The sequence below is a fragment of the Sceloporus undulatus genome, chromosome 3, assembly GCF_019175285.1.
Source record: "Sceloporus undulatus isolate JIND9_A2432 ecotype Alabama chromosome 3, SceUnd_v1.1, whole genome shotgun sequence".
NCBI classification, from domain to species: domain Eukaryota; kingdom Metazoa; phylum Chordata; class Lepidosauria; order Squamata; family Phrynosomatidae; genus Sceloporus; species Sceloporus undulatus.
The window spans coordinates 74,488,365-74,513,740 of NC_056524.1; the positions used below are offsets into that span (position 1 = coordinate 74,488,365).

The window sequence follows — 25,376 nt, forward strand, 5'->3', positions numbered from 1 at the left end:
AGGAGAGCTGGCCAGAGTAGAATGGTCTAGTACTGTTACTTCCCTCAGCCTGAACGCTCTATTCCTATTGAGGCAGCCTAGAATTGTATTGGGCTTTTTTGCTGCAGTTATCTATCACATGGTGACTTATGTTTAGCCAATGGCCTCTAGATTCTTTTCAGCTCTACCGCTGTCAAGGTAGCAATTTCCCACCTTCTGTTTGTGCATTTCATTTTTCCTTGGAATTCATTTCTTACATTTATCCCTGTTGGAATTTATTTTGTATGTTCTCCAGTCTGTTCTCCAGAATTCTGATTCTGTCCATTGTATTCTTTACCACTCTTTATTGTCATCTGCAAATTTGATTATCACACCCAATGGAGGTGTTTAAGCAGAGGCTGGATGGCCATCTGTTGGGGATGCTTTGATTGTGATTTCCTGCATGGCAGGGGGTTGGACTGGATGGCCCTAGTGGTCTCTTCCAACTCTACGATTCTATGATTCTAATAGTATGCTGTTGTTATTATTATTATTATTATTATTATTTATATAGCACTGTAGATTTGCAGAGTGCTGTACATAAAAAAAATAAATATAAAAGAGTAAACCTGCCTATGGCGTACAATCTAAGAAATAATAGGATAATACATATAAAATATATATGTCATCCAGGACATTAAGATATCAAACAACACTAGGCCCAGGACATGAACCTTATGGCAACCAACCAGTCACTTCTCTTCAGGAAGAAGATGAACCATTTGTGAATGTTCTTAAGCCAATCAGAAAATTAGAAATTTATCTAATACCAGCATTGTGTAATCAACATTTTCCCAACATGTGTACAGGAATATAATGGGGGGCCTTGTCAAGTCTTACTGAAAGCAAGATACACTACATTCACAGCGCCCCTCTGATCTAACAAACATAATGTGTCACTATATAAAAACAGGTAGAATATGTATGGCATGACCTTTTTTTTATAAAGCCATGCTGGCTCTTTGTATTCTTACAATATTCCTTTCTAAGCATTTACAAGCTGACTGTTTAATTATTTGTCCTAGAACCTTTCATGATGTTGATGTCAAGGGGACTGGTCAGTAGTTACCCAGGGCTAGATATAAGTATTTTAATAAAGTAAACAAATAAAACTTTTAGCAGTGGTGAAGAATGTTAGTAGTTGCAATTCAACAATATCAGGAGAGTTTCATAATTCTCACCTCTGATGTACCATGTTCAAGTAGAATTCCTTCTCCTAATATTAAGTTCGGGGCACTGCTGTGCACGAAGCTCTCTGAGGCTGGGCCATGTTCTGCTGAACCAATTAAGGAAAGAAAGGACTTTCCCATGTGCTTGTTCATTCCCTGCAAATGCAAGATTCTGCATGTCTAATACATCTGCTATGGGGTATCATGGATCAGTTGCTATGCCCTTACCTCGAGAAAAGCAACCCTGCAACATGTGCAAGAGAGTCCCTTTGTGCCTGAAAGTGACGTTCTGTGGTGGATGCATGTGTGCATTATCCATGTTCTAATTTAGAGGGCTTTTGTGTATAACGGCTGTTCAAATCCAGAAGGCCTTGTAGTGCATTTGTGGACTGAGCTTCCTTCTGATTAGGCATTCTCATTCCCCTCCTCCTGCTCCTCCCCAAAGAACATTTTGAACTGTCCCTGGTACCTGTGCAGAGCTTTGAAGTGTCTCCTTAAAAGCTGTCTTTGTGTGCATTAGCAGCTAATGGGTAATCTGTAGCAAACAAATTGCCTTGCAAAAGTCATAAAAATAACACAGCATGAATGCACTGGAGAGTTTTAAATGGATACTTTAATAGCAATTGAAGGCATGTTCAAAAGGCACATTTCACAAAATTACAAAAACAGGGAGATACAGATCATTTCTGCTATTTTACCAAAATGGTTACTGATGAGAATACTGTATTAGCATATATAGATCCCCATCTAACCAAGCTGTCATTTGTCCAGTGATTAATCTTTACAGTGTTAGCTGAAATAAATTATTTTTAAAGAACAATTTGGTACATTTACTACACTAGGTTAGTAGTATAACAGAGACTGGAGAGAAATGGTTTCAGAATACCTGCTTAATAGGTAACTGTGGCTGAGGTGCTGGGCTGAATACATAGCCACACTAGAGCAGAATTTCAGGAGGTTTTTCTGTGCTTGGACTAGACCCAGATCCAAATCCACTGTCTCTCAGCTTAACCTACCTCATAGGATTGTTGTAAGGACAAAATGGAGAGAAAAGGTAGAAACAAAAAAATCACTGATTTTCATCGGGTGTTGCAAGAATTGAAAATGTTCTCTCTCTTGCAAATCACAATCACAACTTTGTCTCTGATATAAATTAAATGTTCTTCAGTTTGTCAATGGGAGGAAAAATAATAGCAAAATAGTATCAAATGAGTTTGCAGAGTAGCGAGGGATTTCCCTCCTTTGGTCACACCACATCTGAAGTACTGTCCCCAGTTCTGGGAGTTGCCTTTTAAGAAGCAGGCAAATAAGAAAAGATCACAGGGAGATATGTTAGGTTTTTTCCAGTGTTCAAAGGGATATTACAGTACAGGACTTGTTCTCTGCTACCTCAAGACTACAGTACTGGAGTGGGAGTTAGGGCCAATGGCCAGGCTGACTGTGGAATTCTGACAGTTTTAGTAATAAAAAAGTAAAATTTCAAAGCTCTGGAGTCTAAATCTTTTCCTATAATGCAATGCTTGTAAAACAACTAATGCACTTCATTTTTTTAAAGTGCAACTCCCAGGGAAAGGGTCTCCTCCTTTCACTCTGTTGCATCTCCAGTTAACATTACTGTACTTATTTAACTTCATTCAGCTCCATCATGAGTATGCTATATCAGTACATAATAGCTGAAATACATTTACAGTTTTCGTAGTTTTAAAAAGCAGTGTACTACATACAAGAGGCACTTGACAGACTAAGCATCTGGTTTAATAAGCCACTAGAATAAGCCTTGCATATTTATTTGTTCACCAAAAGATCTTTTTTTTTTTAATAAGACATGTGGAAGCTTTCCAAAGGCTTTGGAACATGTGCAAAATCCGTTCTGGTTTGTTCTCATTAGTATTGGGGTGGGTGAATGGGGTGGATAGGGTGCAGTGAAAAGAAAGGTCACTGACTTTCAATCAGGCAAAGTCAATGAGGAAAGAAAATAGAACCCTCACTTACTCTACAGGACATGGATTAAATTGGGTTGGTTGTGTTGATTCAGGTGTCCCAAAGAGGGTCTGAAAGACTCTTGAAAAATAACATCCACAGCATGGGGGAAATAGGATTTGTTATATTGGATACACACTCAGGAGAGAAGTCCCTTCTTGTAGGCAAAGAGTCCAGCTACAGCCAATGAGGTGAAGAAAGAAGAAAATCCCAGAAAGACCAGAAGTCCTGGGACAGATGGCAAATTCCTTTCCAAAAATGTAGTTGTGATGGGGAGAGCTGGAACATCCTAGATGAAAATATATATTTATTGTTAGAGTACAAAGGTGGAGCAATGAAGGCAAGAATCCTGCACAAATTGAAGAAAGTATGGCCTACTGAATTCAGTAGCACTTTGAGTAAATATGTATAGGATTGTATGGGTATTATCTCACCAAAATTGCCTCAATTTAAAATTCTGATACAGGTCTTATTCATGTACCATATGTTTTGGATTAAGTGAACCTATGATGCCGGAAGCATGCTAGCCCTGCCCCCATACATTTTGCTCTTCTCCCATGGAGAGCAATGTGGGTTTGAGACTGCATGGAGAGCGTTCACATAGAGATAAGCCTTTTCTTTTCATATTATTATTCTCTCTATGTGGAGAATTACAATAGAGCGGACAGGGCTAACACCCTCCTTGTATGTCTGCTTAATGTAAATCATATACTGTACACTTACAGGAGCTTAAAACCTAGGCACTTCTTGTAGAAAATGTCTGTCCATTTTAGTTCATATGCATGTGCAAGATACTGTGAACAATAAAATACCCCCAATTTTCCATTTTTCAGATAGGAGGCTGCTGGGCCCCTGTTTATGAAATGCATATGTCAGGAATAAACTCTCTAGAAGTGTGACCAACAGTTCCAATGTTAAGGTCATGGCTATTTTTCCATTAGACATCCTCCTTATATTATGCCAAGAAAATGAAGCCATGCAATCTAGGCAATGTATCAGGAATCTTAGCAGGGCACTTGAAAGAACACTTACCTTTGATTCTGGTTCTGTCACCCAAATTTCATTCTTTGATATCTTTCCCATACTGCACAGCACCTGGAAGACAGAAAAATATGTAGAACTAATAGCTTGTTGAAGTGTGAGGTCCACATCTAGTTCCAAAAGGAATTTGTAGGTCATGCTTTTTAATATCCCTCCCCTCCTACATTTAACTCAGGAATGCAGGAGTACCTCAGGGAGCTCTCTCCTATTTTCCCTCCCCTTTAAAACCTTAGGTTTTTAGCAGCAGTGCATCTGACAGCCTATTTATGCTATCCAGCCCTTGTTAAACAACAACAACTCCTGATGAGTTATGTCAAGGCCCACTTAGCTAGTCTCCAGTTTAATTTTTTTACATGAAACTCAGCACTGCAACTTGGACCAAAAACAAAAATTATTCTATCAAATTCTAAGGCATCTAGCACAGTGACTAGCTGAGTTATAGCTGCCTCTCAGACATTCTTTTTTATTATTAGAGATTGACAGTAATTTTTATATCAAACAAATAAAGCAATAAGAGACAAAGACACCAAAGAGGGAAAATTCAGTGCATGAAGAGTGCAAACACTGCAGATGTATTTCTCCTGACATGGGTTTCAAACTGCACTGGTGACAATCTGAATCAGGAACAGGTGGGCAACAGATTGATCTCCTTTGCAAGCAACAATGGCTTCTGAGAAGATATCACAGTGATGTACAACACTGTCACTCCCATATGGTTCCTTTTCAAATATTAAAGCAGAGCTGTGTGCAACACTAGACTAAATGGAACAGACCCTATATTATGAAGATAATTCATTGTTAGAGATAGCCCTGCCATCAGATGGACTGAGTTAGCCATCTGAGACAGCAGATTTGGGATATCATGAAAGGGTACCAAACCCTTTGTGGCAGGAAGGGGGAAGAGGAGATTGTAGAATTTTGTGTCTGTGCTATAATAACTAAGCTGGTTTTGGTTACTATCCATTTTGCCTTGCAGATCGAAGCACACACACAGAGTTTCAGGGATAAAAATTCTCATGATGTCACTTCCCATAATGAGCCCAAATTAAAAAAAAAATAGGTTTACTGAAGTCCACCCTGCTGCATGCACACTGAGAGCTATGGTCATCCACAGACCAAATCCCCCCAGATCAAGGTAGACTTCAAACAGTCTATGAATCAAATATTTGCCCTGAGGCCCAGCAATGATAAGGAGAAGGGTGGGGGAATAGTCAGTACTCCTCGTTTTTACCTTGGGCTGGGAGCAAAGGAGGTGGAAAACCATAATCCCCCCCCTCAAAAAAGTTAGCACTTGGCACATCACAGAAGCCTTACGTTGCACTTTGTCCAGCCTTGCTTCAAATCAATTCAAACCATGGGGTGCAAAAGTACAGTACTATGTTTGCAAAAGATATCCAGATGACTCAGAGCAACTAGCTGAGTCATAATGAATACGGTACAAAATTGGCTGCAATTTATACATTAAAGATTTGCACCCATTTCTTGGACTAGACCTTGTAAATGACCACTGAAGCTATGAAGAAGATTGAAGCATCTTAGATTAAACTAAAATATTTATTGTAAACTAAAATACATATTCCAGCCAAGTTATTCTGGTTTAAGTAATCAACAGATTTTTTGGCGAGGGGAAGGAGTAAGCTATTCATAAAAACAGTTTACCGTAGTGATTTCAAAGACACTAAAGTAGAATTCAGCTGCAGCCTGCTCTATTATGTCAATGGCAGTCTTTTGTTTCAAGGGTTTAGAATTGTGTAACTGTTTTTCAGCTCTTCTAATCAGATGAGCATTCTTTTTTAGCACAGTGATCTCAATTCATATACAAACACCCAAACCCTTGGTTGTCTGTGCATAGTTCTTAGTATTGGTGTTGTCATTGCATGTCTTCAAGTTGTTTCTCGTTTTGGAAACCCTATCACAGAGTTTTCTCAGAAAGATTTATTCAGAGGTTTGCCATTCCCTTCCTCCAAGGCTCAGAGAGTGTTACTTGTCCAATCCAGTGGGTTTCAATGGCTGAACTCTAGTCTCACACTCATACGACTATACCATGCTGGTCCTCCAGTCCTTAGTCTGGGCTCTCTTTACCTCTCTGGCCGCTCTCTCGCCAGCCTGTACTGCCCCTTCCATGTAGCCACTCCACTGTGTAGCTGTCTCAGTGCCAGCAAAGTAGATCCTACCTGCTGGCTGACGAATTATCCTTTAAAACAAACATTACAACACATGTTAAACACACATTAAAAGAGATAATCATCCACCTTGCAGGTAACAGCTTCTTTTGATATTTTAATATATATCAAGGGTGAAGCGATGTATGCTACTGCATAGTATAATACAGTGCTATATTGAATTTTCCTGGTAAAAAAACTAGATCTTTTCAGGAAATAAGGAAATATCATCCCCCCCAAATGCTTTTGGGGTATTTTCCCCCATACACTGACCCATCTGCAGTAGCTTCAAGGGAAAGGAAAAGGCAATACATCCATGTTATCCAACTGGGTCAGTAGAAACTATGCTGCTATTTGGAGTTCAAAGCAACAATGTCCATTAGGGCTGCATAGGAAGATTTTCACCCTTGTCCAGGTCTATCACACCTATGGTCTACAATCGCACATAACAGATTTGGATGCACATCAAGCCATCCATATGCTTCATGCACCTGATGAAATAGACCAGATCAATATAAGCTTATGATATAAATCTATAAGAAAGCAGAAGACTTATGGTTTTGCTAACATAACTACCACTCTGAATACATCTACCACTCTAGAAATTACTTTAAGAGTAACATGTTGAATGCCTAGAGTGCTTTACAGTTCAACAGTTTCAGATAACAGTATCAAAGAGAATATATCTAGTTTTACCTTCCATATTGGGACATAATGCCTGGTGGAAAATAGGCTGTATAGCAACCGCCAGAATATTGTTCTTCACTCCAGTTTTTTTCTTCATAATGCACTGGCTGTAACAGTAAAATGAACAACAGAAACAAACTTCTTCCTTGCATCCATAACTTTCTGCTTGCATTTGTTTTGTGCAATGTGTGTTCTTTAAAGTTCACCTCATTTGAGACTTTCTTCACACCATGCTCATGAACTTTTTCTTACTGTGGGACATATTCTGGCTGGGCCTTTATTAAGATGTTTGAGTAGGTCCCAAACACCACAGAAAGATTTTTCTTCTTGATTTTTCCTTTCATCTTCCTCTATCCCACTTTCCTTGTTTCAGAAAATTGTCCTTTTCTGAAGTCAAATAGCACAGTGCTGGAATTCCTTCAGACTTTCTCAGTCACATCTAAATTTCATTTGATAACTACATTCACTAGACCTCCCAGGTGTCAAGGTCTGGCTCTAATTTTCATGCCCTGGTTCCCCTGCTCCATGCTTCAAGACAAGCTGGAGAAATATTAGGGCAGGAGGATACCCTGAAATGTTGCTTTTTTTTGTGTGATGCTGGCTCCTGTTGGTGCAAGTTGTTTTGGGCTGGTTGCTATAGATTTTCCAGAAACCTCTGTTTCCCTCCTTCCTTTGTGACCTTTGTTAGGCTTGTGGGTGGTTGTTGTTGTTATTATTATTATTATTTTAATAAAGTGATCTGAACAACTATGATTGATGTTTAGATGACATCATCCAGCCTTGCCCTCGTGACATCACCAAGGATCATAACTCAGGGTTTTGGGTGTGAAATCTCAGGGTCTAGAGTATATTTTCCCTTTAATTCAAGTGTCCCAACTCTCTGTTTTGGCCCAGAGGCCTCTGACTAGGGTAACTAGGTTCTGACCCAAGAATTTGGAATCAGTCAGATTTCATCTTCTGGCTACTAAACGGGGTTGCAGTCATTTAGGCATTTCCCAAGCACAAGGTCTTCCTCATTACTCTCATAAAAGCATTTTGAAGATTTAACTGAAAAGACATATTGTTGTCTTGTATGTTCTTGAAATGGTAAGGAGGACTAGTAATATGGAGCAAAACTTGTAACTTCCAAAACTTCCATGTTTTCACATATTACCATAGGCAAGAAACTTCAATCAAAGACTAGTATTCTTGGAAGGAATACACAGTTAAGTATTCATTAGCACAACAGTCTAAGGAATGAAGGAGCCGTGCTGAAGAGCTGGAAATGGATGACTATGTTGTGTTTTGTTATTAGCAGTGACTAAATTTCATTGAGATTAACTCAGAAGCTTCTGTTAATTTGGTTTTTAATTAGTAGTTGAAGAGACCCAATCCATTCAATGGGAAATTCTTAACACACTGACCAAGGATGCCCAGTGCAGTTTTCTTGTTAATGTTCTGATTGCAAAAGACATGGGGAAAAACTTTCAATAGATACAAGAGTCAGATAATGTTTAAGGCTAAGGAAAGTCAGTCTATGTGGCAGACAGATCACATATAAAAAATAAGGAGAGAATCCTGTGCAGCCTTACTGACAAATAAACTTTTATAAGCTTAGAATAACAGATATTAATTTGCACAGCCCTGTCTATTTAAGACCAGAGGAAAAGCTATCCCATGTACGCTCAAGCTCCAAAACACAAAACAAAACAAACAAAACAGAAATGAGAAGTTAAAGCTAATGCTTTAGCAGGCATGTCCTATGATCATTAACACAGTTACACAGTGTCTCAAATTGTCTTTGCTTACAACTTACAGGAACTGTGGATCATCTCACATGAGAGGGTTCCTCTAGCAATACAGGCTCAGATGTTTCATAAGACAATGCAGGACCAGGATAATATGAGGAATCTTTGATGGTCCCAGGCACTCTATCCTCTCCATCAGGATTTGGGCCTGAAAGACCTAGGAAAAGTGTTGGTGTACAGAAGGTAAGTTGTAAGCAAGCACAATTTGTGACAGCATATCATTCCTGAATTTGAGCAGACCTGCCGAGGCATCACCTTAGCTTCCACTTTCCTGGATTTAAGGAACTTAAGCCAGCATGAGATAACCATAACTTTGATCTCAGACTAGCAGAATCATTGAAAATATGTGTGTGTGTACACACACACACACACACACACACACACACACACACACAGAGAGAGAGAGAGAGAGAGAGAGAGAGCACAACAGATATGGAAGACACTTACATAACCACTCATCTTACATCACATTCCCAACAACCTTCTTCTGAGACAGCATCTCAGTTTCACCCATTTACCAAAAACAAGAAACTAGGAACCAGCTTCTTTTTTTAAAGGATGCATTGGTTGCTATATAGGCCCATCAATAGAAATTGTTAATGTTATAATAATATTCTGATTTCAGAGTGTGAGAAATTCAATTTTCTATTATGCTAAATTGCAATTAAAGATTTTAACATCCACAAACAGTATTTTTAACACTGAGAAAAAGGTATTGTTATTCACAGAAGAACAAAGGTCCAGAATACTAAATTTCCTGTCCTTTCAGCATTCTCATTGCTTCCTTTCTCCTTTTTCTCTACCTACCTTGACTTCCATCTGGGAATCTGAGGTGGTGAAACACATTTTTTGCATTTAAATTTCAAAGTGCAATGTAAAATACTTGTCATCCATTATATTCTAGCATAAGAACCAATAATTATACAAGCAGCTAATGTAACTCAGCCATGATGTAGTTATTAATATTCCACCAATACTTGATGCTCTCCTTCCTTACATGCAATGCTTCTTCAGATCCCAACACTTTTGCATACAGTTCACATATTTTTTTCTTCCTACAAGAAGATGGAAAAGGTAAAAAATATGAAATTTTAAGTTTTCAATGGATGGGGTAGCATCATTGATGTCAAATACACTGCAGACCAATTTTGAAATACTGGTATGTTTGTTTCATGAGTATAGCATCCCAAGTGAGAAAAGTATTAGTGCCAGTCTATTCTGCTTTGGCCAGACTTCAACTGGAAGACATTGTCCAGTTCTGGGAACCACAATTCAAGAAGGATACTAACAAGCTGGACCATATCCAGAGAAGAATGACCAAGATTATCAATAGGAGAAAGGAAGGGAGAGGGGGAAAAGCAAGAAATGTGACAGCAACTTTAAAACTAACTGGTTTTTATTTTTCCATGAGCTTTCATAGATATAAACCCACTTCTTTGGGCAGAGTACTGGGTGGTATTAAGGCCTCAGGCATAAAGCATATTTATACAGTTGTGGGAATGGGAAAGAATGTAATAGTATCAAGAAAGATGAAACTAATGACCCTTGCCCTAAATTTTCAAAGAGCTGCATAAGGTGATACAGGTCTTTCAAATCTTTTAAAAAAGGTAATGATTTCCCCTTTGACTAGATTGTCTTGTCATGTGTGATTGAGGGAGTGGTGATCATCTCCGTTATTAAGCCGAGGGAGCCAGCATTGTCAAAGACAACTCTGTGGTCATGTGGCCAGCAGGACTGCAGAGAACACTGTTACCTTCCCACCTAAGTGGTACCTATTTATCTACTTGCACTTTTACATGCTTTTGAACTACTAGGTTTTCAGAAGCTGGGACTAGTGACTGGCACTCACTCCATCATGCAGCACTTGGGTCTTGAGCCACCGATCTGCCAATCTTGCGATTGTCAGAGTCAGCATCTTAATCACTAAGCCACCACATCCCTTTACAGTGACATTTTTACAGACATCAGATCAGGCTATAGTGACACATGCCTTTATTGCATGCTACTGTAATGCACTCTGTGTGAGGGTGCCTTTGGAAACTGTTTGGAAATTTCAACGGGTCCAAAATACTGGATTCAGAATGCTGACTTATAGGAAGCATATAACGCCTTTGTTCAAACTGCTTCACTGGCTACTAGTTCATTTCCAGGCATAATTTGAAATGTGGGATATGATCTATAAAGCCGTATATGGCTTAGGTCCAGATTATTTGAAGAACTGTATCTACCCATATGAACCTGCCAGAACATGAAGATCTTGAGGGGAAGGCTTTCTCTCAGCCCCACCATTATTACAGGCTTGCTTGGCGAGGGCACAATAGAAAGAGTCTTCTTAGTGGCTGCTCCCACTCCCTGGAACTCCCTGCTTTCTTTTCATCTGCAGGCAAAGACCTTTTTGCTGGCTTGTAATGTGTAAGCAAAGTAGCTTCTTATAGGGATGTTTTCTTTATCTTTTTAAACTTTTTACATTTTTAAAATGATTTTATACTGTTTTATGTGGTGATTTTAATAGTTCTTAAATTTTATTGTGAAGGTTTTTTTTTAAAAAAAATTAACTCTGGGAGCTACCTTGGGTCCCACTGTGGGAGAAAGGGAGCATACAAATGAAATTAAATAAATAAATTGGTGGTAGAATAGATTGCCAGAGAGGGTGGTAGACTTTTCTTCTTTGGAGGTCTTTAAACAGGCATCTTTCAGGACAGGTTTAGTTGTGTATTCCTGCATGGTAATGGGTTAGACTAGATGGCCCTTCTAGAATTCTAAGATGCTACGATTCCTAGAAACAGTACATATGACTTAAATTGAGATTTAAACACAGAGTTGCTAGACTTTCTCTAGCCTCTCGTTTAGTTTTGGATACACTTTGTAAAATGAACTAAAATGCTGTGTTTTGTATTGCATTGCTTTTGTTTCATGAACTGCAAACTCACATCTATTTTGGGAAAGCATGTAAATGTAAAAATGCAATGATTAAAGGTTTTCAATGTGGATGTTGGAAACCCGAGGTCAGATCTTTCAAAGTTACAAAGCTCATTCTCTCTCTCTCTCTCTCTCTCTCTCATTTTTTAGCCCTTTTAAAGGCTGCAATGTTCTCATGTGGATCAGAATTTAAAAATACATATCAAAGACCTTTAATCAGTTTAACAAGCCAACAAACTTGAGGTTAGACTGAGGGATAAATCCTGGCTGAAATTTCAATGGAAGGAAGAGACTAAGATAAAAATAAATAAATAAATTAGTAAAGAGGAAAAACAAACATATGATGGTGATGATTAGCAGTAGTACTTAGTCCCAATTATGCTTTGTCATTTAAGTATATGTGTTACCAAGAAATCCCTTAATTTTTGCTTATCATTTTTTTAAAAAAATAATTTTTGTCAGAAAATTAAAAACAGATTTTTCACTTACAGTTACATTTAGAAGTTGTTTACGCTCACCTCTCTTCTTTGCTAAGTTCTGCTAGTCTAAATGCCTTTCTTGCAAGGATGAAACTACATCGGGAAAAAAATTGCATGAATTAAAATCTCAGATGACCACCCTCAGCCTTTTGTTTACATGCACTCTTCTCCAGAACTGTCATTCAGAATAAATCCTCTGGTTTCTCTACACTTTATATTTTTATCTGCAGCAACACCAAAACTGCATTGATAGGCATCCTATTGCCTTTTGAGAAAAATATATACATGTAAAACATTTGTCCTTAGGGAAAATTTGAAATAAATAGATCATACAGATTATTCACTGGGTAGAGAATCTGCTCTGGGTTTTTGCTTGAACTTAAGATTCGATACAAGGTGTTGCACCTATGAATATGATGAGAATAAGTTGGGCAACTTCCCCTCCTTCCCTCTAGTACGGCTACAAGGAAAAACCTGGGAACTCTGAGCAGTATTCCATAGTAGCATTCTATTGATGTACCAACAGGATCAGCAGAACTAAGTAGGGAGCAATTCCTTTCTCCCCATTGCAGACCCCAATGCAGTACTAAAACCAGATTTGGAAGGCTGAGTACCTCTTCAGAACAAGCTTTTGGACAGTGGAAGGCTAAAGGGGAACCACTGGCCTAGGACAAATTCCATAGTTTCAAACCAGTAATTTTGCCAAATCTTTATGAAACTCAGGTGGGGTACAGACTGCCCAAAAAGTGCAGCCTGCCGGCACCTGGTTTTCTGCCAGAGGGAAGCCTCAGCCACCAAATGACGAGGCTTCCTGCTGGTGGAAAAAGAACCCACAAAAAGCAGGTTCTTTCTGCGCTGCACTGGTGGCATAATGAGTGCACCACAGTGTGCCACTGGCGCACTTGTTATGCAAATGCTGTGTGGCACCGTGTGGATGCCACGCAACGCTTGCATCACAATGGCGGCGCCTGTGTATACAGGGCGCCACCTTTTTGACACTCTCATCACGTGCTAGGTTTGAGGGGCATGTGGAAGCGCCGCCCCAAGGCAACCCTAGCACGTGACGAGGGCGTCTTAAAGGGCCAGTATATACCGGGCCTCAGTTATTACTCAACATACAAAGTATTGGATGTATTACCCCATAATGGCAGGCACAGACCCATCAGGTTTAGTGTCATCTAAGGTAACTGAAATTGGAGCCTCCTCATCCACAATTATCATTGCACCACAGAATCCTGACAGGACAAAGGAAGACAGGATAGTCATCATAAACATTCACTGTGGAGTATTAAATCCGGGCATGTCTCAGATAACCACCTTCAACCTTTTGTTTACATGCACTGTTCTCCAGAACTGTCATTCAAGATAAATCCTCTGGTTTCTCTAAACTTCCAGATATTTTTATCTGCAGCAAAATCAAAACAGCATTCATAGGCATCCTATCGCCTTTTGTAGTATACAATGACAGGACTAATATTTAAAACCACTGAAATGTTGCAACCAGTTATGTTGTGACTAAATATGAATTGAACAAACTGAACAGAGAAAAAGCATTAAGCATGGTAACTATACTCATTAATATGAACATTCCAGGTCTACAATAGCTGTGACCCATGAAAGCTAATCAAACTCAGCCCACCAGTCATCTATTATGGCCTGCCAGAGCAGAGCTTAGAAGTAATAAATCATAATTATAACTTTTGCATACTGTATATACTCGACTATAAAGTCGAGAAATTTATGTCCCAAAATCGCCATTAAAATCTTGGGTAGACTTATACAGTTTGCCCTTTCTTTACGCAGGGGATCTGTTCCGGACTGCCCGGCATAAAGTAAATACCGCCTATGCTCGAGCTCCATTTAAATGAATGGGGCTCATGCATGTGGCACCACAGTGGCACGCGCGCACCCCATTCGTCCCTATGGGACACACTGCCCTTTCTCCCCACATGGTTTTCAGCGTATGCCGAAAGCCGCGTAAAGAGCATACACTGTATAAGTGTAAGTACACCAGTAGTGCTTAGAAAGGTCCTAAAGCAAGCAAGCCTGATGCACAAATCTCCATTTAACACCAATTCCTTCCTCCTCCAGTCTGTTTTGCAAGACTTGGCTTCCTATGGAAACAACTCCCCATTTAAAACCATCTCTCTAGTCTGTTTTACAAGAACTGGCTTCCTATGGAAACAACTCTCCATTTAAAACCACTTGTTTCTCTCTCTGGTCCGTTTTGCAAGGCCTTGCTTCCTTTCTCAATCTAATGTTAAAACGTCTCCTCCAGCACCTGAGAATTGGTTAGGATAGGTCCAGAGAAGGAGAAGGAGAGACAGAAGTGGTCTTTTCCCCTTTCCATCTTTCCTTATAGCCCCCTAGGTTTTACCCTCGACTTATCCACAGGTCATATCAAAATCCAGGATTTTGACACTGAAACCTTCCCTCGACTTATACATGAGGTCGCCTTGTACATGAATATACTTTACGTGGAAGCCATGCTGCAATCAAATGAATGGGGTGCACGCCATTCTATTGAATGGAGCTTGTGCTTATGTGGAATTTGCCTTACGCGAGGGAGGTCCGGAATGGATCCCCCGCATAAGGAGAGGCTCCACTGTATATATGGTAAAAGCTACACAGCAGTTTCTAGAGTCTTGACCATCTTGATCACTCTCCTCTACACATTATTTCAGCTTATCCTTCTTAAACTGTGGTACCCAGGGGCCCATTCACACCACACAATTATAGTATTATGATGATGTTTTAACAGACATGGTTCTGTCCTATGGAACCTTGGGATCTGGTGTTTAGGGAGGGGCATGTAAAATTCTCAGTCAAAGAGCTCTAGTGCCTCACCAAACTACAAGCCTCAACATTCAGTAGAATGTAATATTGGTAGTTAAAGTGGAATCATAGTACTGCAATTTTCCTCAATCTATACACTATGCCTATGCTAGTACAACCTACAGTTGGGATTGGTTTTCCCTCTTGGTTTGAGAGAGAGAAGATTAGTCTGGCACGACTTGTTTTTGAGAAACCCTTTCAGATTCTTGCACAGAATTATTTTATAAATCTTTAAAGAACTTTTCTGGTCAAAGACGTCATTGTCTGGTCAACAGATGTCAGGTCCTCTTTTTCCTCCCCTTTTTTGAGATGAGGATATTTGCTAACCACCAGTCTGTAAGGCTCTCAACTTTTATCCAAGAATTCTAAGAGAATATAGACAGAGGCTCTGATATTATATTTACAATTCATTTTGGTACCCATGGATGCCATCCATCTGGCCCTGGATGGCATCCATGGTACTTCATTTCTTGTGCTACTCATTAAATTCTACATAACATACTGTAAATTTAAGCCACAACATGTTCCAAATGTTTAATTGCATTGTTGATGTACACATACCCATCCTATTCCAGAAGGCTTCTTTGTAGTACATCATGCATTTAATAACAGAGCCCATGGGAACACGCTGGATTAACTGGTTTCTTTTTGTAGGCAGTGGTGGATTGAAATGGATTTTTGTGGTTAAGACTGGAGGGATAGCGCTGATCACATACTTGCCCTGTAAAACATAATATAGGGAAGCATCAGACACATATTTTTATTACATATTTAAAATATTTTCAATCCATCTTTCAGCACATACTGCCTTTACAAGGCAACTTATAAGACTATGAAACATGAAAATAAAAGTACAATGAAAAACTAAAATAAAACTGCTGCAACTGATCATTCCCCCTTCAACTATAGTACAAAACAGCCAGATGCAGACTAGCATAAATGAGTCATCATTTAAAAAAAAAAAAGCCCAGCAGTGATAAGGTCATACAGCCCATCTCCTTTGGGATACATATTTCAGAAGAGTAACCATAGTAAGTAATGACTAACATTCTTACTGAGTATGAGCAGAGTGAGCTTTTCCTACAAATTTGTACGTGAATATTATACAGTTCCTAGCTCTTTGCACTCATCATTTCAATCAATTTGACATATACATTTTGTACAAGATAAAAGCCATAAGCAATGCACTGGTAGTCCAGTAATCTATTTAAAAAAGAAGAAGCAATGTATGGGGAAGACTGCCAAGTGTCAGAGCCTTATTACAGCTGACTTTGACATGAAGCTCTCATAAATAAATAAATAAATAAACCCACAGATTTTAAGGACATCCCCCAGAGCAACATAAAAGGTGCAGCAGATTACAGTAACTTAAAAGCTTATTTAACTGAACATTGACCCACCTAAATGCATATCACATTCATTCTTAATAAATTACCTTATATATCTCATGGTTCAATGTCTCCACACATGACGCTGTCACCTGACTGATCAATGTGAATTACTGGTCTCTCCAGTTTAACATCGTCTTTGAGCCGTTCCATGATCTTTTCAGTAATTTGGCCAGAACCCCCAACAAACTTCCTCTCCTGTAAACACACCAGGAGAATTAGAAATAGCGGTAGCATTAGTAACAAATGATTGTGCAATGGAGCCTATATTCAGAGTTTTAAAATGTGCTATAGTAAATATATAGCACACAGTTTAAGTTCATTTGCAAACAGTGCCACACCCAAACCAGGACAATCAAACTCCAATGCAGGAAATTGAAATCTGTGCCATTCAACCGTTTTTCCTCTCAAAACTGCCTCCAATAGTTCAAGTGCTGATTAATCATTAGCCAATTCAGAGCATGAAAAGTTACTATTTTGAACTATAACTCCTAGTATCTTCAACCATAATGACCAATTTCTGAGCTCTGAATTAGGTAGGGGTTTCTGTTTAACACATACGTCCCTACAAATAGGACACAATAAAATAGGTTTTTAGGAAACTACAATCACCAAATGTCAACTTTTTAGAAGAGGAAGAAATATTTTGAGGAAATTGGCTCCAAATTAAAAGTAGGCTTATCTAGACATGCAGCTTTGAATCAAAGCAACATCGATGCATTATGTGTGAACTTCTCAAAACAATTCATGTGTCAGGGGCTGGATGAGCTGCATCCAAGAGTACTAAAGGAAATTGCAGATGTAACCTCAGAGTTACTCATTACATTTTTGAGAATTCTGGACGACATGAGAGCTCTTAACAGATTAGAGGAGGGAGAGAGGAAATGTTGTTTCCATCTTCAACAGGGTCAAAGAAAGAAGACATGAGAAACTACAAACCAGTTAGCTTGACGTCAATACAACAAGGCTCTAGAACAGATAATTACATAGTCTGTATGCACTAGAAAGGAATGCTATGGGGTGTTCCCACTGGCTTATCCTCCGTTTTACAAATCGAATCCAAGGTACAGTTTTCCTATTAGAAACCGAAATTAACTCTAGAACCATTCTAGAGCAACCCGCAATCGTTCCACACTAAAACTGAATCGTCAATCGGATTATTTATAATCCATGTTAAAGGCGTATAACCCATGTTAAAAAATAGAAGGGTTGAACCTACAATTTTTCATGATAGGATTGGGTTATTTAAATAGGAACGATCAGCCTCAGAAATCGGGTTAGCTGGATGGGAGGAACGGAGCGCGATGGGCTGGCTCGGGGGAGTCGCCCTTTCTTGTCCCCATCCGTCATGGCCATCGCCATCTTTGCTTACTCACCCCTTTGTCCATGGCGGTCTTTCAATAAGAGTAAGGATTATTTTTAATTTTTATTTTTAATGGTTTACAGGCGCTTATCTCTTCAGCACTTTAAGCGCCTGAAGTCCCAGCCGCTCAAGCACCTGCATCTGTCAAAGACTCTTAGAGGCTTCCCCCGGTGGATTGCACTCCCCTCTGTGTGGTGAGAGCCATACACCATTTGTAACGGAGAGGGTGGAGCACAGCATCTCGGGGGAAATAGAGCCTTTCCATCTTCTTTCCCAATCTGGGGAGACACAGGAAACCCTGGATGTTGTGTGTGTGTGTGTGTGTATTCATCTGTCAAAGGACTCTAATGGCTTCCTCCGAGGAGAGCCATTGAACACCATTTGTAACGGAGGAGAGGCTGGATGCACAGCAATCTCGGGGAAATAAAGCCGTTCCATCTCTCTTTTCCCAACGGACTCTGCTTGTCTTCTTGATCTCATTTTCCAACCCTGGAAAGAGAATCTTTGTGGAAGAGTGCTCCTCCCTGGGCTGTCTGTAGAGCCAGTGAAGTGGGGATATGTCTGCAAAACCACCCATTTCCTCTGGAAGGAGCTTCCCCAAATTCACTTTGCCAGCAGACCCCCCATTGATCTCTGGGCTCTTGAGGATCCCGGGCTGTCGTGGAGCCATGAAGTGGGGATATGTCCTGAAAAACCCATCCCATAGTTCCTCTGGAAGGAGCTTTCCCAAATTCACTTTGCAGCAGCTTCCCCACTTGTTCTGGGCCTGTGGGGGATCCCTGGTGTCTGGGAGCCATGAAGCGGGGATATGTCCTGCAAAACCCATCCCATAGTTCCTCTGGAAGGAGCTTTCCCCAAATTCACTTGCCAGCAGCCTCCCCCATTGATCTCTGGGCTCTTGGAGGGATCCCGGGCTGTCTGTGGAGCCATGAAGTGGGGATATGTCCTGCAAAACCCATCCCATAGTTCCTCTGGAAGAGTAGCTTTCCCCAAATTCGCTTTGCCAGCAGCTTCCCCCAGCCTCCTAGGGTCTTTCTTCCAGGCAGCTGCCTAGCAGAAGTGCTTTGGGCAGGCAATTTTTTCTCTCCCCTCAACCATCCTTCCCCATGAATAATTACGGACTCATAGGCACTTTAAGCGCCTCCTCATTGGCTCTTATAAAAACCGCAAAATTTAAAAGTGATGTTATGATGACGTCGCTTTGATTGACAGCCCCAAATGGTGAGTGGGAACGAAATAAGGCTAAAACCGGTTTATATATACACCGTTATTTGAATAGGAACGAAAGCGGATCACTTAAAGCAAATCAGTTGGTAAATGAGAACGAAGAAAAAAAAAGCGATTTGGAACCGGGATAAGACCAGGGTTATTTGATATCGATTTAACTGATACCAGTGTATTTAAAGCATTGTAAATCGAAGTGGGAACACCCCCTTATTACATACAGTAGCATGGGTTTCTCAGAAAAAAGTCATGCCAACCTAATATTATCTCTCTCTTTCTCCTCCTCTCTTTTGTTCTAGATACAAGCTTGGTAGATCAGGAGAGTGCGTGAGAGTAGTATGTTTGATTTCAGTAAGGCTTCTGAAAAGGCGCTCACATTTTCTTTCATACATATCGTGAGCTGCGGCTACATAGTGCTATCGTTATATGGATTCATCACCAATTCCAGAAAATGTTCATCAATGCTCTTCATCCTGGACAGAAGTGACTATAGGGTGTCTCTTTATGATGGAACAGAAGACAGTTTATCAATTTGCATGACACCAAATGGGTGGTGGTGATAGCAAATACCCCAAAGGACAGGAATGAGCTAGGTCGAAACTAAAATTAATTTCAGTAGGGGTAAATGTGAGGTACTACATATAGGTAGGAAACACAAAGGCACAAATACGGATGCCACATTTCTTGAAAGCAGTGCATGTGAAAAGGATCTAGGAGTCTTAGGCCTCATTCCCACTGGCCATATGAACTGACTTATCTTGCTGCGAGTCTGCTTCGGATTGAGTATTCGAATCATATTCGAATCATTGTATCGTTCCCATTACCATGGGAGTATACGGACTGTTTTTATTAGCTCATGTTTACATTTCTCTGGTGTATTTTGACGCGGATTTATTTTGCTCCCCATTCCCATTGCGTGTGTGGAACTGGTTTTTCTGTTTGTTTTTTTTACTTTGAGCTGTCACTCAAGAGCTTAGGTGATGAGACGTCACTGTGACACTTATTTCATAGGTGCATTTGACGCGGATATTTTTGTTCCCTGTTCCCATTGCATCTTAAAACCTGTTTTCTTGTTTTTGTTTGGTTGAGCAGTCAGTCAGTCAATCGCTTAGGCTAAATTATTTCACACCCACAAGCCTGGCTCCAACCACAGCAAATCAGATGAATTCAAAGCCACTTAGCACTCAGTCACCAAAGGAAAAAAATAGTTTAAAAATGATCTTCAATGGGTCTTCTCACACGTGATGTCTTTATGCCAGGGGGGAGGGGGGGGGGATATGCTTGCGCGTTTTGAGCTCAATGTAGCAGTAGCTAGGTTCGGAAACCCAACAGAGGCGCCTAGGTGATCAAAAGCTTAATTTTTTTTAAAAAAATATTCAGCTACACATCTCTCCCGCCCTCTCCGGAAAGGCTCACGAATGGGAAATGGCGCGGGAATGCCAGGAAAGAGAAAAGCGGGTGACACTCCCAGACCAGCCCCTTTAACATTGGCCCTCCCATCTCAAAATACCTGAATTGGACCCCCTTGATGTTCCCATTAATACCTGGATCGGACACGGTCCCTGATCGCTAGAGATCGATCAAATGAGGATCAAATCTGAATTCTAATGGGAATGATGTCCCTGTATGAGGATCGAATGTGCATTCAAATGCGAACGATGTCCTATAACCGATTCTTGATATTCCATAAACTGCTTATAACCCAGTGGGAATGAGGCCGTAGTAGACCAAAAAACAAACTAAATGTCAACAGTGTGATATTGTGGCCTAAAGGCCATGCAATCCTGGGTGCATCATGGTATCCAGATCAAGGGAGTAGTGGTGCCATTCTATTCTGACCCAAAGGGTCAGATCTCATGTAGAATACTCTATCCAGTTCTGGGTACCAGAGTTCAAAGAATATTGAGAAACTGGGAGTATCCAGAAAAGAGTAACCAAGATGTCAAAGATATGGAAACCAAACCTTATGAAGAAAGGCTTAGGGAGCTGAGTATATGTGGGGAAAGAACATTGAGATGTGATATTAACTATCTGAGGGATAGTTCAGATATTTGGAGTGAGCGTGTTTCTCTGGTATTACAGCTAGAATACTAATTCCTAAACTTGGTTCCTGCATTCCCAAACTTTGGTCCCAAAAGCCCCAATCAGCTAAGCCAACAGTCAGGAATTCTAGGAGCTTAAGTCCAAAATATCTGTAAGACTAGGGTTGCCATAATTCTGGACCTCGAAACTGGGACAAATGTAGGACAAAAAGTAGGACAAAATTTCAAGTGTAGGACATATTTTGTAAAATGGAGGACAACGCAAAAAAAATGATGCTTTTTTAAAAGTGTTAATAGAAATGCATGTTCTTAGGCATGATCAAAATGGAGGACATTTTGACATTGTTCCTAACAGATGGCAGAAATGGACTTCCCTTTTGGCCAACCTGCCTCCCCCATTCCAAACAGCCACATTTGGGCATTGAAGAGGAGAAGAGTGGAAAAGGCAGAGGAGGAGGAAGAGGAGAAGAAGGAGGGGAAGAAGAGGAGGAGTAGAGAGGAAGAAGAAGAGGGAGGAAGAGGGGAAGAAGAGGTAGGAGGAGAAGAAGAGGAGAGGAGGAAGAAAAGAAGAAGGGGAGGAAAAGGAAGAAGACGGGGAGGAAGGAGCAGAGGAGGAAGAAGAGGAGGAAAAAGATGAAGAAGAAGGTGAGGAAGAGGAGAAAGCAGAATAGGAGGAGGAGAAGAAGGGAAGGAAGAGGGGAAGAGGAGGAGGCGGGAAGAGATGAGAGAAGAGGAGGAGGAAGAGAGAGAAGAAGAGGAGGAAAAGGAGAAGAAGGAAGAGGAAGAGAGGAGAAGAGGGGAAGAAAGAGCGAGTGAGAGGGAGGAAGAAGGACGAGGAGAAGAGGGGAAGAAAAAGGAGGAGGAGAGGAGGAAGAAGAAAGAGAAGAGGATGAAAAAAGATGAGAAGAAGAAGAGGAGGAGGAAGAAGAGGAGGAAGAATGGGAGGAAGAAAAAAAAAGGAGAGGAGAGGAGGCAGAAGGGTAGGGAGAAAGAGAAGGCTCTTTCCCCCTGCCTGGCTTCTCGACGTATCGGAGGAAGCCAGGGAAGGGAGTGGGGCCGCGTGAAGCGACAGCCCACACCCCTGCCTGGCTTTCTCCGTCGCCAGGGCGAGGAAAGCCAGGGAAGGGAATGGGGCCTGCGCTTTCCTGCCCGCACTCTTTCCTCCGCATGCGCGCGGGCGCGCGCCTGCCACTAACCCCATACTGAGGCCTGGGTGGGCAGTGTTCAAGCCCTCGCTTGGAGGCGAGGAAGAGCGAGCAGGAGGAGGGTGGGTTGGCGCCGCAGCAGCCGCATTAGCGGCAGCGGCAATGGTCGGAGCAGGCCCCCAAACAGGGGACCACGGACGGGGGGGCCCAAACCAACCGCTGACCGGGAGGGGCCCCCAAAACGTGCTTGTCACGGGGGGGGGGGGTGTTGCTATGGCAACCACATGTAAGACTAAAGTTTGAGAGATCCAGTGGGCTAGAAACATGAACACAATTTTTTCAAATTACAAGAAAAATGTTCCCCTAAGATTAAGGATAACTTCTTCCACTGTAAAAATATATATAAACTGTAGAATAGACTGTTTTGTGGAGGGGGAGCTTTAATCTTTTCTTTTATGAGGTTGGATGACGTATCTTTTAGAGTGCTGTAGTTGAATATTCCTGCATGGAAGGGGTTGACTCAAATAGTCCTTGGTCCCTTCCAATCTAAATGCACTATGATTTTGTTGATTCAAAAGCCCTCTGAGCCCATATATGTTAGGAATTACTTCAGTACAGTATTACCCTAGCCTTGTGCAATCCATTGTGATCCAAGAAGTTTGAATCTGGAATTCATTGCTCATCCTCCATGATCCTTTTTGTCCTTCTGCCATCTGATTTCAGTTAGCATAGTTGTTGTGTGGCAGATTCCTCTGTCAGCAGAACTGAGATAACCAGCTCAAGGCAAAACCCAGCTGCACAAAAAGCTTTGGCCTGTTCCTAAACTCCCACAGCTGTGCATTCAAAAAAAAAATTTCACCTTATTGTTAAGATCTGTTCATTCAGCAAGATGAAAAATGGAAAATTTAGCATATTCATAGCCCAGTATGTACATAATTAGTGCAAATAGGTTATTCTGGGGAAGCCAGGATAATGGAGAAAACATAAAATCATAGAGTTGGAAGAGACCACAAGGGCCATTCAGTCCAACCCCCTGCATGCAGAAATCACAATCAAAGCATCCCCGACAGAGCTATCCAGCCTCTGCTTAAAGACTTCCAAAGAAGGAGACTCCACCACACTCCGAGGAGTTTGTTCCACTGTCGAACAGCCTTACTGTCAGAAGTTCCTCCTAATGTTCAGGTGGAATTCTTTTTCCTGCTAGCTGCATCCATTGTTCCGGGTCCTGTTCTCTGGCAGCAGAGAAAACAAGCTTGCTCCCTCCTCAATTACATCACTTCAAAAATAGTTAACAGGGCTATATGTACACTCTTAACTTCTTTTCTCCAGGCTGCCTAACCCATCCCCAGCTCCCTAAGTCGTCTCATAGGACATGGTTTCCAGACCCTTCACCATTTTAGTCGTCCTCCTTTGGACATGCTCCAGTTTCTCAACATCCTTTTTAAATTGTGGTTCCAGGTGGGGCCTGACCAGAGCGGAATAGAGTGGCACTATTACTTCCCTTGATTTAGACACTATACTTTTATTGATGCAGCCTAAAATTGTATTGGCCTTTTTAGCTGCCGCATCGCACTGTTCACTCATGTTCAACTTGTGGTCTACTTGAACTCCAAGATCTCTTTCACATGTAGTCTCATTCAGCCAGGTGTACCCCATTCTATATCTGTGCATTTAATTTTTCTGCCCTAAGTGCAGTACCTTACATTTCTCCATGTTGACTTTCATTTTGTTAGCTGTGGCCCAGCTTTCAAGTCTATTCAGGTCATTTTAAATTTTGATCCTGTCCTCTGGAGTATTAGCTATCCAGGCATGGTCAAAAGGGGTTAAATTGTCTCTCTCCAACCCAAAAGGAAAACCTGTGGCTCCTATCTAGCCTCTTCAGCTTTTTAGAGACTTAAACAGTAACAAATAAATATTGTTCTCATACTCAGCTTTACCCATTTGTTTAGAAAGGGAATATGAAAACTGCCTGGATTTAAAGGCATACAAAATTATGCTTAGCATTACATAATTATTCTGGGTGAACTGTTGCTTCCATAAGCATGAGATTTATTTGTAAAGTCTAAAACAAACTGCCGGCTTTAAGTTAAGACAACTGGAAAAAGCCAAAAACAAGTAACAAGAAGTCCCCAGCAGAACCTCACTTAATCAACAATAGCCTTTTACTATTTGAAATGTTATTCTGCTACTAAATTTCTCACAAAGAAAAAGAACATCAGCTGTTTTCTGTATCATCAAAAAGTGCAGAGCAAGACAGAAGCTTAATTTAATATAACCCTGAGAGGAAGTGACAAACAGTAGAGGAAAGCAATACAGTAGCATGAAAAGCATGTAAAATATACTAAGTGCCACATGGAGATTGAAGAACAAAACAGTTACTGCCTGCAGGTTTACAATCTAATAGACATGATATAAGAAGAAAATGGGTTGAGGATGGATGTACCTGAAATTGATAACAAGATAAAGGTGAATTGTAGAAACTGATTGCTTTCTTGGATGCTTAGGCAAAGAGGATTTGTGTCCTAGTTATTTTTAAGGATGAGTGCTAGGAAGCAATATAATTCTAGATATTTAACTGATTCCATCAGTTTCCCAGAGCAGGTGCTTTGAAGACAGAACTGTAAGTATCCCTACCAGGGAGGAAATATTTTAGTGGGATTTATATCTGAATAAATGTTATTAGGACAGCACAGCATAGGGTTTCATTAAAAGTACTCAAGTGGTTAGGCTGAAAAGGCAATTTAAATGCTTACAATATTACTATAAAATGAGTGAACTACAAGCCCAACAGCACCAACTGGCATGATAGTATTTCTTTGTCATGTTCCCATTCCCTCCAGTACTCTGTTGTCTATACCCCAGATGCGTTCATAGTTGCCTTCCTGAGTTGTGTATGCCTATTTATTCGTCCACAGTGGATTTTTTTAACATGAAGAAGTACTAGGACAAGGACCAGGATCACCTGTAACCTCCAGTAATCGGGCAACATGATATAGGGCCATGTACAGGATCCTCACAAATATGAAGCTGACTTTGCTAACTTTTTTTCCTCAGTTTTCCATCCCAAAGCTGAATTCTTCTGATGTTATGGAATGTTCATGAACATTCTTGGTGCTGAAGAAGATGAGACCACCACA

At 40.7% G+C, this 25,376-nt stretch overlaps 1 protein-coding gene across 1 annotated transcript in view; it reads right to left on the minus strand.

Moving 5' to 3' along the window:
* Window positions 1-1,782: 1,782 nt before the first annotated feature.
* The window catches only part of LOC121925515 (amine oxidase [flavin-containing] A-like), a 56,141-nt gene continuing 32,547 nt past the window's right edge, over window positions 1,783-25,376 (minus strand). The window contains 10 exon segments of the mRNA XM_042457744.1: window positions 1,783-3,456; window positions 4,200-4,262; window positions 6,291-6,402; window positions 7,067-7,164; window positions 9,842-9,899; window positions 12,282-12,335; window positions 13,381-13,477; window positions 15,639-15,798; window positions 16,513-16,542; window positions 16,544-16,663. Coding sequence (XP_042313678.1) covers window positions 3,307-3,456; window positions 4,200-4,262; window positions 6,291-6,402; window positions 7,067-7,164; window positions 9,842-9,899; window positions 12,282-12,335; window positions 13,381-13,477; window positions 15,639-15,798; window positions 16,513-16,542; window positions 16,544-16,663 — 942 coding nt within the window. The 3' untranslated portion in view covers window positions 1,783-3,306.